This window comes from Gobio gobio (assembly GCF_949357685.1).
Source record: "Gobio gobio genome assembly, chromosome: 3".
NCBI classification, from domain to species: Eukaryota; Metazoa; Chordata; class Actinopteri; order Cypriniformes; family Gobionidae; genus Gobio; species Gobio gobio.
The window spans coordinates 23,182,693-23,196,633 of NC_137099.1; the positions used below are offsets into that span (position 1 = coordinate 23,182,693).

General features: G+C 45.0%; 1 protein-coding gene across 1 annotated transcript in view; it reads right to left on the minus strand.

Annotated features, from left to right (window-relative positions):
- ndst3 (N-deacetylase/N-sulfotransferase (heparan glucosaminyl) 3) overlaps positions 1–13,941 on the minus strand; it is a 103,334-nt gene that overhangs the window by 39,757 nt on the left and 49,636 nt on the right. Inside the window, exon 6 of the mRNA XM_079811504.1 lies at positions 8,540–8,668. Within this exon, the coding sequence (XP_079667630.1) occupies positions 8,540–8,668 (129 nt within the window). The remainder of the gene's footprint in view (positions 1–8,539; positions 8,669–13,941) is intronic.

Sequence of the window (13,941 nt, forward strand, 5' to 3'; positions counted from 1 at the left end):
TGGTGTCCACCACTGCCTGTGGTAGACCACCTAGAACCTCCGCGTCCCATCCAGGGACCAGACATGGAGTTTCCAGAGGTCTGGACGCGGGTGCCATAGAGTGCCCCGTCCCTGAGAAAGAAGGTCCCTTCTCAGGGGGATCGGCCAAGGAGGGGCTGTTGCGAGGAGAGTTAGTTCTGGGAACCAGGTCCGGTTGGGCCAGTAGGGCGCAACTAACAAGACCTGCTCCTCGTCCTCCCTGACCTTGAACAGGGTCTGTGCAAGAAGGCTCACTGGGGGAAACGCATATTTGAGCAGGTCCCGGGGCCAGCTGTGCGCCAGTGCATCCGTGCCGAGGGTGCCCCCGGTCAGGGAATAGTACCACTGGCAATGGGTCGAGTCCGGAGAGGCAAACAGGTCTACCTATGCGGCTCCGAAGAGGTCCCATATCAGCTGGACCGCCTGGGGATGGAGTCGCCACTCCCCCGGAGGTGTCGACTGGCGAGAGAGCTCGTCGGCTGTCTGGTTCAGCGCACCTGGGATGTGAATGGCACGAAGCGACCTCAGATGCTTCTGACTCCAAAGGAGGAGGTGGCGGGCGAGTTGGAACATGCAACGGGAGCGTAGACCACCCTGACGGTTGATGTACGCAACGGCCGCAGTGCTGTCCGTACGGACCAGTACATGCTTGCCACGTAGCGGCCCCTTGAGGCGGCGCAGTGCCAAGTGTACCACTAACAACTCGAGGCAATTGATATGCCAATGCAATTGAGGTCCCGTCCACAGACCTGAAACTGCATGCCCGTTGTACGTGGCCCCCCAGCCCGTGGAGGAGGCATCCGTGAAGAGCACAGCATGCCTGGACACTTGTTCTAAGGGCACCCTGGCCCGGAGAAACGAAGCATCGGACCATGGGCTGAAAGTTTGGCGGCAGTAAGGAGTCACTGGGACCCGGTACTGGCCACTCTGCCACGCCCACCTCGGGACTCGGCCATGGAGCCAGTGTTGAAGCGGTCTCATATGAAGCATTCCGAGCGGCGTTACCACGGCTGCAGATGCCATATGCCCCAGGAGCCTCTGAAAAAATTTCAGTGGGACCGCTGTCCTGCTCTTGAACGAATTCAAGCAGTTCAACACCGACCGGACCCGCTCTTCCGTGAGGCGCGCAGTCTGGCTGACCGAATCCAGCTCCATACCGAGATAAGAGATCCTCTGCGTGGGACAGAGTTTGCTCTTCTCTCGGTTGACCAGAAGGCCCAACAGGTTGAGGTGACTGAGCACCATGTCCCTCTGTTCGCACAACTGCTCTCGAGACTGGGCGAGTATAAGCCAGTCGTCGAGATAGTTGAGGATGCGAACGCCGCGTTCTCTGAGCGGAACAATGGCTGCCTCTGCGACTTTCGTGAAGACGCAAGGCGACAGGGACAGCTCGAAGGGCAGGACTTTGTACTGATATGCCTTCCCCTCGAACGCAAAACGTAGGAACGGTCTGTGTCGAGGAAGGATAGAGACATGAAAGTACGCGTCCTTCAGGTCGATCGCTGCGAACCAATCTTGGGGACGGATGCATTCGAAAATGCGTTTCTGCGTTAGCATCCGGAACGGGAGCTTGTGCAGGGCCCGATTCAGGATACGCAGGTCCAAGATTGGCCGTAACCCACCCCCTTTCTTGGGTACAATGAAGTAGGGGCTGTAGAACCCCGCCTTCATATCGGCTGGAGGAACCGACTCGACCGCGTCCTTCGCCAGTAGGACATCGATCTCTGACCGCAAGACCTGGGCATCGCTGCTCCGCACGGAGGTGAAGAGGATGCCCCTGTACTTGGGAGGCCGGTGAGCGAACTGAATCGCGTAGCCGAGTCTGATGGTACGGATGAGCCAGCGAGACGGCCTGGGGAGCTTAAGCCAAGCCCCCAGAGACCGTACAAGCGGGACCAACGGCACCACAGACATACCTGGGGTGGGGCAGCGAGGTGGAATAGACAGACACGACTCGGGAGGCCCGGAGAATATTCCAGGGTGGGGCAGAGTGTGGGTGAGAAGGCCCGGGGGCGTTCTCGGTGCCCACACTGCTGCCCCCTGGCGAGGGGGAGAGGGGAGGAAAGGAGTGGCAAGTCCCGGGGGCGTCGCGCACTGCCAAGCTGGCCCTCTTGGGGCCCAGGGAAAATGGAAACTGCTCTTTTATTGAAAATGTGGGTACCGCTGGACTCCGGAGAGCCAGCGGCAGAGATGTTATACCAGTCGGGGCCCCCCGGTCCTCCTCCCGTCTTCCCTGGGCTGCCCGTCTCAGGGCCGCTTCCCCTTGCGCTTGCCGGCTGGTTTAGCGGGGCCCTGAGCGGGTTGGGCGCCTCCCTTACGTCCGGCACCCTGCTTTCCCGGTGGAGGCTGCTGCTTGGGTTTCGCAGGGGCGGAGGCGGACGCAGGGGGACGTCCTAGGCGACGAGCAGGCGGAGGTGCTGCCGACGACGACTGGGTGGAGGCAGCAGCGGGTCGTCGGGGCAGGATGTTCTTGATGGCCTCCGTCTGCTTCTGGGCCACCGAGAACTGCTGGGCGAAGCTCTCGATGGCGTCGCCGAAGAGGCCGGCCTGACAGACAGGGGCGTTGAGAAACCGGACCTTGTCGGAATCACGCATGTCTGCCAGGTTCAGCCACAGATGGCGTTCCTGGACCACTAGTGTGGACATCGCCCGACCCAGGGAGCGTGCAGTGACTTTCGTCGCCCGGAGAGCGAGGTCAGTCGCCGCACGCAGTTCCTGCATAACACCCTGGTCGGAACTACCCTCGTGCAATTCCTTTAGCGCTTTGGCCTGGTGGACCTGCAGGAGCCCCATGGCATGCAGAGATGATGCGGCTTCCCCGCAGGCGGTGTAAGCCCTGCCCGTGAGACCGGACGAGAACTTACACGCCCGGGAGGGGAGACGCGGGGCACCCCGCCAGTCTGCAGCGGTCTTGGGACACAGCTGCATCGCCACAGACCGCTCGACTGGGGGGATTCCCACGTAGCCCTTAGCCGCACCACCATCGAGGGTAGTGAGGACGGAGGAGTCAGTCGACCGTGAGCAAGTGTTGTAAGGCGCTACCCACGATTTCGTGATCTCCTGATGCACTTCCGGGAAGAAAGGAACCGGGGCGGGGCGCTGAGAACCAGCACGGGCCGTCCCGAGAAACCAATCGTCCAACCGCGAGGGTTCGGGACACGGTGGAGGGTTCCACTCGAGCCCGACACTCACGGCGGCCCGGGAAAGCATAGCCGTAAGCTCTGGGTCGGACTCGGGCAACGCTGTCACACCCGAAGGGGGCAGCGCAGCCGAATCTTCATCCTCAGAGCCCATTAGCTCGTCCCCCGATGCTGCAATCGACAGCATGTCCTCAGCCGGAGCCCCAAAAGAAACCTGGGACCTCCCGGGGGAGGCCAGCGCGCTCTTCTGGAAGCTCCACCGGCGCAGCGGAGGGGGGAGGGGCCCGAGGAGCCATTTGACCCGTCGTTGAAGCCCTCCCATTAACCCTCAGGTCCCCACCAAGGCCATCAGCCAAAGTAGCAGCCCTCTGCTTTGCAGCGGGAGGACCACTAGATCGGGGGATGCGCAATGGTGCTCCGCCTCTTTCGAGGTAATGGAGTCTGGACCGTGTAGCAATTATGGGTGCAGACATAGTTAATGAATCTTCCAATGATTCGATCAAATGAACATCCCCGTTCACAAAGCACAATTCAGCTCCAGGAAATCGACCATCGATCACGAGGGAGATGGGGGCTTGATTCTGCCAGGAGCTACTAGTTCTGACTTCCTATGGACTCGCCACCAAACTCAGTTAAAAGAGGACAAAGGGCTCGTGGTTGTCACAAGACAAAGAAACAACCAGACCTCTGTCTTTGCAATGACCGGTAAATGAACTCCACGACACAGCTAAAACTCCAAGTAAGCTCACAGAAACTGTTAGCTTATGGAGTACATCAAATAACTGATTATTGGACTTTCATTCAAATAGCCTTCGACATAACTTGTTAGTGTGTTTACAACTAATACACGTTAGTTAGACTATTAGGCATGTATATTACTCACAATTCATGCAATTATGTAACTATTGAATGAGTGGATGAAAAAGCATTGTGTTTGATACCGGTGTGTTCGTATGGGTATAATCCAACAGATGAGCTGAATGAAATCTTTATAGAATTGATCATGTCCTTATAGTAAGAAATTAGGTCCAAATTTACTCTCTGCTTAAGAGCAGGAAACTAAATTCTATAGTTAACCCAATTTTGTGGGAGGGGTGGAGACACAGTCACCCCTGAAGCCTAATTGGCCAGAACCCATCCAGGGGTAGGGCAAATGTTTGAGTTTAATCTCAGAACACGAACGAAAAGTTCAGTTCTGTACAGTTCAGACCAGAAGCAGTGCAGAGTTCAGCTCAAGTTCGGTTCCAGTTCGGTTCGAGCTGGTTCGCGGCCTGTTCGCAGTTCAGAGATGAGGTAAGTCCTAGCAGTTTGACCAGAGTGAGTTCTGAACGGAGAGCTCCCAGGAGACGATCGGACGATCGTGACAGACCAATACAGAGAAAATGGGTTAACAACGATTTCATTCAGGCCATCTGCTTTTCTCTCACTTTCCTTTCTTTTACTTAAAGTTTATTTTATTTCCGTTAAGTCTCGGGTTCTGTTAAGTTTCGCCACAAAAGTCTCTCAACAACGAGTTTCTAACAGCGCGCTCCAACTTCAAACAACGCCCACAAGACTTCCATCCAGCCGCCAACACCCCACGTGGTTGGCTTCTCCAGATGTCGACCAGACCTTCAGCGAATCAAAGATCCGGGAAAACCCCTGTCCAGCCAGGAAAAGGGAATCCCCCTTGTCAGACGACACGCGAAACACAAACGCAAGTAACGCCTTTTTGATTCCAAGCTGAACTGGTGCATTAGATCAAATGTAATAACCCTGCCTAAGAAACGATAGGAGGTTAAATTACTGATCAATGGTTTCTTCAGGTCATGTTTCATAAATGCATAGATTGCTTAGGATTTCATAATTTCTCTCTCTTAGAACTTATTCTTTCCTCACCTTCTTCCTTTCTGCAACGTGTGAATGTGCGAGCGTGTGTGTTTATGTTAGATATTAGTTTGATGTGTTAGATTAATCAATAAAGTTCCGTTTGTATTCAAAGATAACTGTTCTTGTGTTATGTGCTTATCAATTTAATGTCTTGAACTGCCGATCTAAGTTACCTGGCTGTTAAATAGTGTTTCACTATTGTTCGGATATTAATATTCGCTGCAGAGTTGATATTTACGGCCCGTTCAAATGAACGCTAGAAGAGTCATTTGCTCGGCTGTAAAATAGACTCTCAAAATTCCCTATGAATTCATTAAATTCATTCATTTGAGCTAAATATACATGTTTCCCTTTAACAGAGCCCCCTTTAAGTTCTTACATATCGGCGGACGAATAAGTTAAGGGGTAAACATTAATTCTGAATTATTTATAATATATAGTGTCATTCGAGTCTTTCATTTTAATTCAGTTCCCCGTTGAGTTATTATTTTATCTGACTCATAGTCGCTACAACCGTAAAACTGCGATGGTCATGTTCCCGCAATGGGAACATGAGTCATTCATGAACGCAGCCTCAGCGTGCTGAACGCCCAAAAACGTGAGACAACGAACGTGACCGTCAGCTGGGGACAGATATCGACCGCATCCAGAAACACACGGTTTGAATGACATCTTGAAAAAGACGCAGGGTCAAACCGTGTTGCTCTTTTAGAAAGGAAAAGCTGCTCTTTTATGTGCTGAAGCACTCAGGGAGATGACCGCGGCACCACACAGTACAAAGGTGCAAGCCTGTGTGTGCACTCAGAATGGAAACGCCCAGCGAACCAACAGCTGATCTCCGTCTGAAGCGGCACTCGCTGAGACGCGCCGTCACACCCGCACTGGAAGCAGTAGATCCTCTCACGAGACTCGTCTTGAAAACACTCTTAGTAGAAACAGGAAAACATTCGCTGTTCGGCTCCGAAGTAGAAAGCAATGATCAAGCATTCCACTTCCTTATTTATACCCGCGCTGCGGGGCGGTGCGTGGAATCCGTGGATCGCATGCCAATCTCCATTGGCTCGTTTTTAATACACTCGAAGTAGATTGGTCTCTGAGATCAGATCCCAATTCGTCGGTCAGTTCCGACGTACGTCGAACGTGACCAACTGAAAGGGAACTATAATACATTATTACAAGCTTACCGTTGTGAATCGGGCTAAGGTAAGGAAATAGTTTTGAACACTGGCTGGTTATGTACTTGGTCAAAAATGGATTTTTGATCATTTCTAACCAAAGTTACAGACTGCAGCTTTAAGTAAAGTGGGACGGTACTTGTGTGTGTGTCTACAATTTTTGTGAAATAAAGTAGCTTTTTTTTTAATAGTTAAAAAACTTTTTTTAAATTATTAACCAGGTAACATTTTCCAGTCCAAATTGTCCAATTTTTCAATTCCAATTTCCAAATTGTCCAATTTTGGTGTGCCTGTGCGAACTGTAGCCTCAGTTTCCTGTTCTTAGCTGACATAAGTGGCACCCGGTGTGTCTTCTTCTGCTTTTCTGCACCTTGTTTGTAAGCTCACCTTGTTTGTCGGCTCAAGCCAGTCTGGCCATTTTGTCATAATAATGACAAAAAAGTTTGATAGCAAAAAATTTGATAGCCACTGGCTTATGATGCTGAATATAAAATATACATTCAATATACAAGTGCAAAAATATAGTGCACTGATCCACACTACGAAAAAATAAATTATTCTCAGTATCTCTTTCTCATTGGTTCCTCTTTTATTCAGACAACCACCCAGACAAACACTTAACACACTATTAACGCAGTATCACACATTTTAAGCTTTGGCAAGGTAAGTGTGAAGTGATCAATCTTTTCCACACAGCGTAACTACAATATACTATATCTTCACACCTCCATAACTCCTTATGTTCATTTCACCCAGCCTCTCTTTATTTGTGTCTGTGGGTTGTTTATTATTGCTGGTATAAGCAGATGACCAGGATCTTTGTGGATGTAAGAACACACAATCTCTGATTACATTCAGCTTGTTTTTCAGGTCAGTGCAGTACCATGGGAATGAGTCAACCCATAGAAATAGCCTTTAGCTAAAGGAGAAGATTCACACGGATGCTTTCTCAGTCCGTCTACAGTATCCATTAATGCTCCACAGTTGTTTTTCAGGATTTTAGGCATCCAGTGGCGACTCAACCAGTGTTTTTTTTTTAGTAGTATTTATATCAGTGCTGTCTAATCGATTAATCACAATTAATCGTATCCAAAATATATGTTGTGTATATTGTGTATAAAAACTACTGTCAGGATTTACTAAAGACACAGTGAAAAATTTGTGCCGAAAAGGCGTGGACAGGGTTGTTTTGCGACTGACCTTATTGCATATGCATTTGTAGGAGTTTCCCTTTCAGATGCAAAATTTATGGTAGGAGAGTATTTAAATGAATCACGCAAGGTGATTTACTAATGTTTGCGCTCCTCAATTTATTGGTATTTGTGGCATTATTTAACGCCCAAAAAGCAGGTCCAGATGCTAATATGTACTGCTCTTTGTAGATTGCATTGATCATTATCAACATGCCCCAATGCTAAATTTCTATACATTGTAATCATTATGTTCACAACTTGTAATAATGACTTAAATGAGCTCATTGTTTCTGCCTTAAAATAATACATTGTTAGCTAACTAGATTTGACACAGTCACTTCTGATAACTCTAAATTGTAAATTGCCCTGTTTAATAAATCTGGATCTGCTCCAAATCTTTTTTCTATTTAGCTTGAATTTTTTCACTTTTGTACTTCAACTTAATCATATTTATTTCAGTTAGTTGCTAAGCAACATTTCAAATGTTCTTCAGTTTTTCCATTTAATATTTATATTTTATTTCAGCTTTATTCCAATTACCGAAAATTATTTGTAATAGTTTTTAGTTATAATTTTGGTTAACATTAACAACAATGGACTCTATTACAAATCTGTTTTTAGTACAAAAATACGACACAGATTTGTGCCAAAATTGCATGCACGACCTTTGCCATGGGAAGCATTTTTTTCTCTAATTTAATAACCTCTTTTTGTTACCCTAACTATATATTGCCATATGGCTAGATGCAATATTTTTTTCCCCTGCAGTCTGTGACCCTATCAGGACAGACTTGTGACTCAATTTTGGGTTGCAACCCACTAGTTGAGAAGCAGTGAATTAATGTATATACACACAGCACACATACACAACAGTATACACACTATTGTATTTCATTTCGCTGCTGATTCAAGCAGAGCAGAGTTTCAACATAAGAACAGTGATTCATGCTGGGAGAACAAATCTATAAGCAACACTAACATGGAAACCCAGAGAGAGAGCGAGAGAAAAAGGAGGGGGGTGGGGGGTGGGTGGGTATGAGGATAGAATAAGACAGAGAAAAACAATACAACAGGCTGATAGGATGAAATGAGCAGAGACGACAGGGAATAGCAGTATGTGTGTGCCTGTGTGTTTTACACTTACAGGGTTGAGCAGGACGGTCAGAAACAGCTCTCCTCCTCGTATGCTTTTGTCCAGTTCTTTAGGGCCTCCCGGATACTCTTTATAGAAGATGGTGTGTGTGAATAAGCCGCATGTCTGACGGGGCAGCACCTGCTCACACACAAACACACATAGAGATTTAGACTACAAAGATTTGCAGTCAACACAGTTCAAACCCTGCTTTGTATTTGAAAATGAATATTCTTATGGTAAATTTATAAACCTCTCTGTCGTTTATCATGTAATACTGCCAGTTTCAGTTTTACACAGAACTTTTTATTAGGTCTCATGTCAGTGTATCTGTATTCAGGTGTTGCGTGGAGACAACTTCATATATATTCATCCATTCACTTCCTGTCTGAATCAGTCATAGAAACCAGAATCATTTCTCAGTGGGAAAAAGTTGAATGTTTCAATAAAACATTTGCCAAACAGGCAAAGACAGACAAGAAGGAAAGAGAAAGAGAATAAGAAATAAGAAACTCAATGTGACAAAATTACTTCTCGACAACAGAACAACAGAACAACAGAAAAGCAGAAAAGCACTACTGTCTCTTTTTCTATAGTACTTCTCCGACTACAGTAAAACATGTTATATGGTTATATTTTGACAAAAGAATTGTTCTTTTTATGTAATTACAAAGGATGTGGACTGAGGCATTCAGGTTTCAATATATGAGGCATAAAAGTATCAAAAATATGTAATAGTTCTGAATGTATGCAATAACTTTGAGTGAGAAATTTAGGTCGTCATTGAGATCGACTGAAATTTAGGTCATCATTCACTGTTGTATTTCCTGAAACCCTCAATTGCCCATCATTGTAACTGTGAGACAACTACATTCATAAAAAATCTTCCTACTGTTTCAATTAAGAAAGAAAATAATATGGTTTGGAACAACATGAGAGTGACTAAATAATGAGAATTTTAATTTTGTTATTGAACTATTGCTTTAACATGTTAGCTATTTCTTAAATATTTATCATCAGATTCTTCCTAGAGATTTGTAGGAGTTTCCCTTTCAGATGCAAAATTTATGGTAGGAGAGTATTTAAATGAATCACGCAAGGTGATTTACTAATGTTTGCGCTCCTCAATTTATTGGTATTTGTGGCATTATTTAACGCCCAAAAAGCAGGTCCAGATGCTAATATGTGCTGCTCTTTGTAGATTGCATTGATCATTATCAACATGCCCCAATGCTAAATTTCTATACATTGTAATCATTATGTTCACAACTTGTAATAATGACTTAAATGAGCTCATTGTTTCTGCCTTAAAATAATACATTGTTAGCTAACTAGATTTGACACAAGTCACCTCTGATAACAGATCACTCTAAATTGTAAATTGCCCTGCTTAGTAAATCGGGCCCTGCTTCCCCAACCCCCTCCCCCCAATTTTGATTAGTTTTTTTCTATTTAGTTAAAATTTTTAGCTTTTGTATTTTTAGTACTTCAACTTCAACATATTTATTTCAGTTAGTTGCTAAGCAACATTTCGAATTTTTTTTGTTTTGTTTTTTCCTTTGGGAAATTTAACATCTGAGTCATAGTTCATACTTAAACTATAAATGAGAGACTTTCTGTTAGTATATACACTGCCATTTAGTATGGAGTAAGTAGAGGTTAATACTTTTATTCAGCAAGGACGCATTCAATTGATGGTAAGAGACATCAAAAACATTTATAATCAGGGGCGCCGCTAGCAATTTTGGGCCCTATGAAAGAAAATGATTTTGGGCCCTCTACTGCACCAACCTAGGTATCCAAAATCTTTGTCTGCTATTTAATAATACTGACCAATTAAGCTCCGCTCGCTCAACCCAGAATACCCCAAATGGCTGATGAAACATTGATTAAAATTAAGATAAAATTTATACAAAACGAAATTAACTTTAAAGAAAGGCTTTCTACTAAACAAAACTTGATGAAGTGGTCAAAATCATGTCTGACCCACTCCGTGTCTCCTGGCATTGCGCATCTTACGATGTGTCCATTCTCACTCATGCTGTTCACTTTTCATAATCAACATAGATTGACAACATAGATAGACATAAAAAAAATAACATTATAATATTTAAACATAAATATAAAACGAAATACCTTTTCTTAATGGCTACAACAATATAGTAGCCTACAGTACCGAAAAATTTCATGTCGAAGTGGTATTTGAGCAAATGTCGTTTTACCCGTGAGCGGTTCATGAGTGGAGCGGTTTGCTGGATTTTGCCGGAAATGCCGAAATAAGCCATAATTTTGTTATATTTGTAACTGTTTGGTAGATTATACATTTATAATTTCTATTACATTACTACTAGTACTGTTACTACTAATAAAACCAATCTCTGGGGGCCCCAAAAGTGCGTGGGCCCTTAGAATCGTCCCAACCCCCCCCCCCCCCCCCTTAGCAGCGCCCCTGTTTATAATGTTATAAAAAATTCTTAATTTAAATAAATGCTGTACTTTTGAACATTCTGTTCATCTAATAATCTTTAAAAAGGCTACATGATTTCCAAAAAATATTAAGCACTAACTATTTTCAACATGAATAATAATAAGAATTGTTTCTTGAGCAGCAACTCAGCATTTTAGAGTGATTTCTGACACTTTCACAAACATCTTTTTTTTTCTATCTTACCGACCACAAACTTTTGAATTATATAATGTACTCTACAGTCTGTCCAACATACTTGGTCTGTGTGTGGCAAACAGACAGAAGCAGGTTAAGAGACGCTGGTACATTTGCAAGGAGCAACAGAGTCAATTTCTCAACACTGTAACAGTGTGTAAATATCAGAGAGGCAGCCAGAATCCTCCAGCAAACTGCTAAAACAGCAAAATCTATTACATTAACACACCCACAAACACACTGGGCTCTAATGCACTGATAAGAGCTTTCATCACCCATATGCTTGTTTTCGGACTACTTGATTGAGCTGGAACAGATCTTTGGGACTCTGTCCAATCTTTCCATCTAACTTAAACTTAATTGCTTTTCCCGCTTTAACATCTCTCTCTGTGTTTTATTGCTGAGTATTGTGTGGCATGCGTTCAACTAAACGTGTGCCGTAGATGAAACTACGCACAAACACACTTGACGGGCGCAGCACAATTGTATTGCACGGATGTGGCCTTGATTTAATATTTTAATCTACTCCATCTCCTAAAATTCAGTTCCAGTGAAAACACACTAAACTGCCTGTCCCACCAGAATGCCTGGATAATTTATGGGACTATATTCATGTGCTCTGTCCTTCCTGTTCACTTTTCTGCCACCCACCTCCCCTGCTCTTTCTTCTTATTGAATGTAACTTGCCCTGTCAGTATATTATTGTTGTGGTTTTTGAAAGGAGCAGTTAGTTCTATGGTTGCGGAGTCTGTAACAGTCTGACATGCTTCATAGCTCACGTTTAAGCTCCATGGATCCATACTCATCAGGATTCTGCGGTCTGGATCTCTGATCTGAGACCTGTCATGCTCCTACAGAGAAGGCCAGTAATTAGGCCGCAGGTGTCTGAACAACTGACCCAAAACCTGTTTCGGTGCATCCTCTAAATAAAAAAGCTAGAGATTTGGGCTCACAAGCACCTGCTCTAAAATATCTGTCTTCAGCTAGATTCAAAACACTCTTAAAAAGCTAGAGATGATGACAGCTAAATTGCAAGTAAAACAACACTGATTTGAGTGACACCTCTCTAATTCACTAGAAAGAACAAAGAATAGAATATGTTGTAGTGGGCTGGCGTTCTAACAAAAGAGAGTTCTCAAATTTGTTTGTCTGAACTTCAAAAAACAAAAAAGACACAAGTGTTCATAAGAACCAAATAAAAGGTGCATTAAATCCTGCTGTTTCATAAGAGTAATGAAAGGTATTGCGCTGTGCTTTAAGAACTAATTTTCTTAATCAGTATTTTTCTGTTATTATTTTTTATTAAAAAATCTAAACAGCTTAAAACAATCAAATTTACTAAAATTGCAGAAATATTATTATTATTATTTTTTTTTTATCCCATTGGCAAATTGCTTTTTATTATTTCAAGCATAAATCAAACAAAATTTTGTTAAGTTTATGCTTTGACCCCCCAAAAAAAAAAAAAAAAAAAAGAATTCAGTTAGGTAAGAGAAATAAAAGGAATTCAAGAGATGTAATTGTCACAAGCAGTTGCAAGGTACTGAAACAGGATCCAATTGCAGCAGTTTTCAGGCTTTATATGAACAAAACTAAAGGATACATAGAACGCGGGACAGAACAACCACTTAAATGCAACAATCAGACACACTGGGAAACAGGGTCACACATGCAAACATGAACTAAACACAATGAAAACTTACTCAAATCAGAATACAAAACTGTGAGATAACTACCCCTCCCAGAAGGCGAGACCTCACACCAAAAGGACTCCAAACAGGGAGGGAGGGAGGGCCGGGGGATGCCTCCAGGGAGCCAGGGAGGTGCAGGCAGTTCAGTGAGCCAGAGAGGTGCCGGTATCTTGGGTAGCCAGGGAGGTGCGTACTCTGGAGCAGTCTCATGGGCTGAAGTGGACTCTGGAGCGGGCTCAGTGGCTAGAGCCGACATTGGACTGTGCTCAGGGGCTAGAGCCGACACTGGACTGTGTTCAGGGGCTAGAGCCGACATTGGACTGTGCTCAGGGGCTGGAGCCGACACTGGACTGTGTTCAGGGGCTGAAGCCGTCCCTGGACTGTGCTCAGTGGCTGGAGCCAACACTGGACTGTGCTCAGGGGCTGGAGAGGATATGTGTGTGGCCCAGACACACATAGCCAGAGCCATTATGGACAGTGCAACACATTCTGGGCTGAGCGCTGGAATTTTCCTCTCGAGAGCAGGCTCGGGAACTTCACTCACTGGAACGGACTCGGAAATGTTTCTCATCGGAACAGACTCTGGAATTTCTCTCATTAGAACGAACTCTGGAACTTCTCTCACTGGAACGGACTCAGGAATTTCTCTCACTGGAACAGGTTTGCAAATTTCCGTCTCTCAACTGGTGGCTGGCTCGCTGGTTTTCTCCTCATACTCACTGATGGTAAAGGGGAAACCATTGCAGAGGAGTACCCAGTCCCCGTACTCCCTAAATGTCCCTCGAGGTCTGTCTCCACACAGGCTGGTGTCTTCGTAGTGGACGAGATGTTGTAAATCTAGGAACTGTGTCTCTTGAGGGACTGGTTCCCCTGCTAGAGGAGGAGAATCTTCACTGCTGCTAGATCCATAGTTAGGTCTGGTATTCTTTCACAAGCGGTTGAAAGGTAAGTTGAAATAGGATCCAATTGCAGGCTATTCAGGCTTTACTTGAACAAAATCAGGATACATAGATTGCGGGAGAGAACAACCACTTAAACGTAACAATATGACAGAATACAAA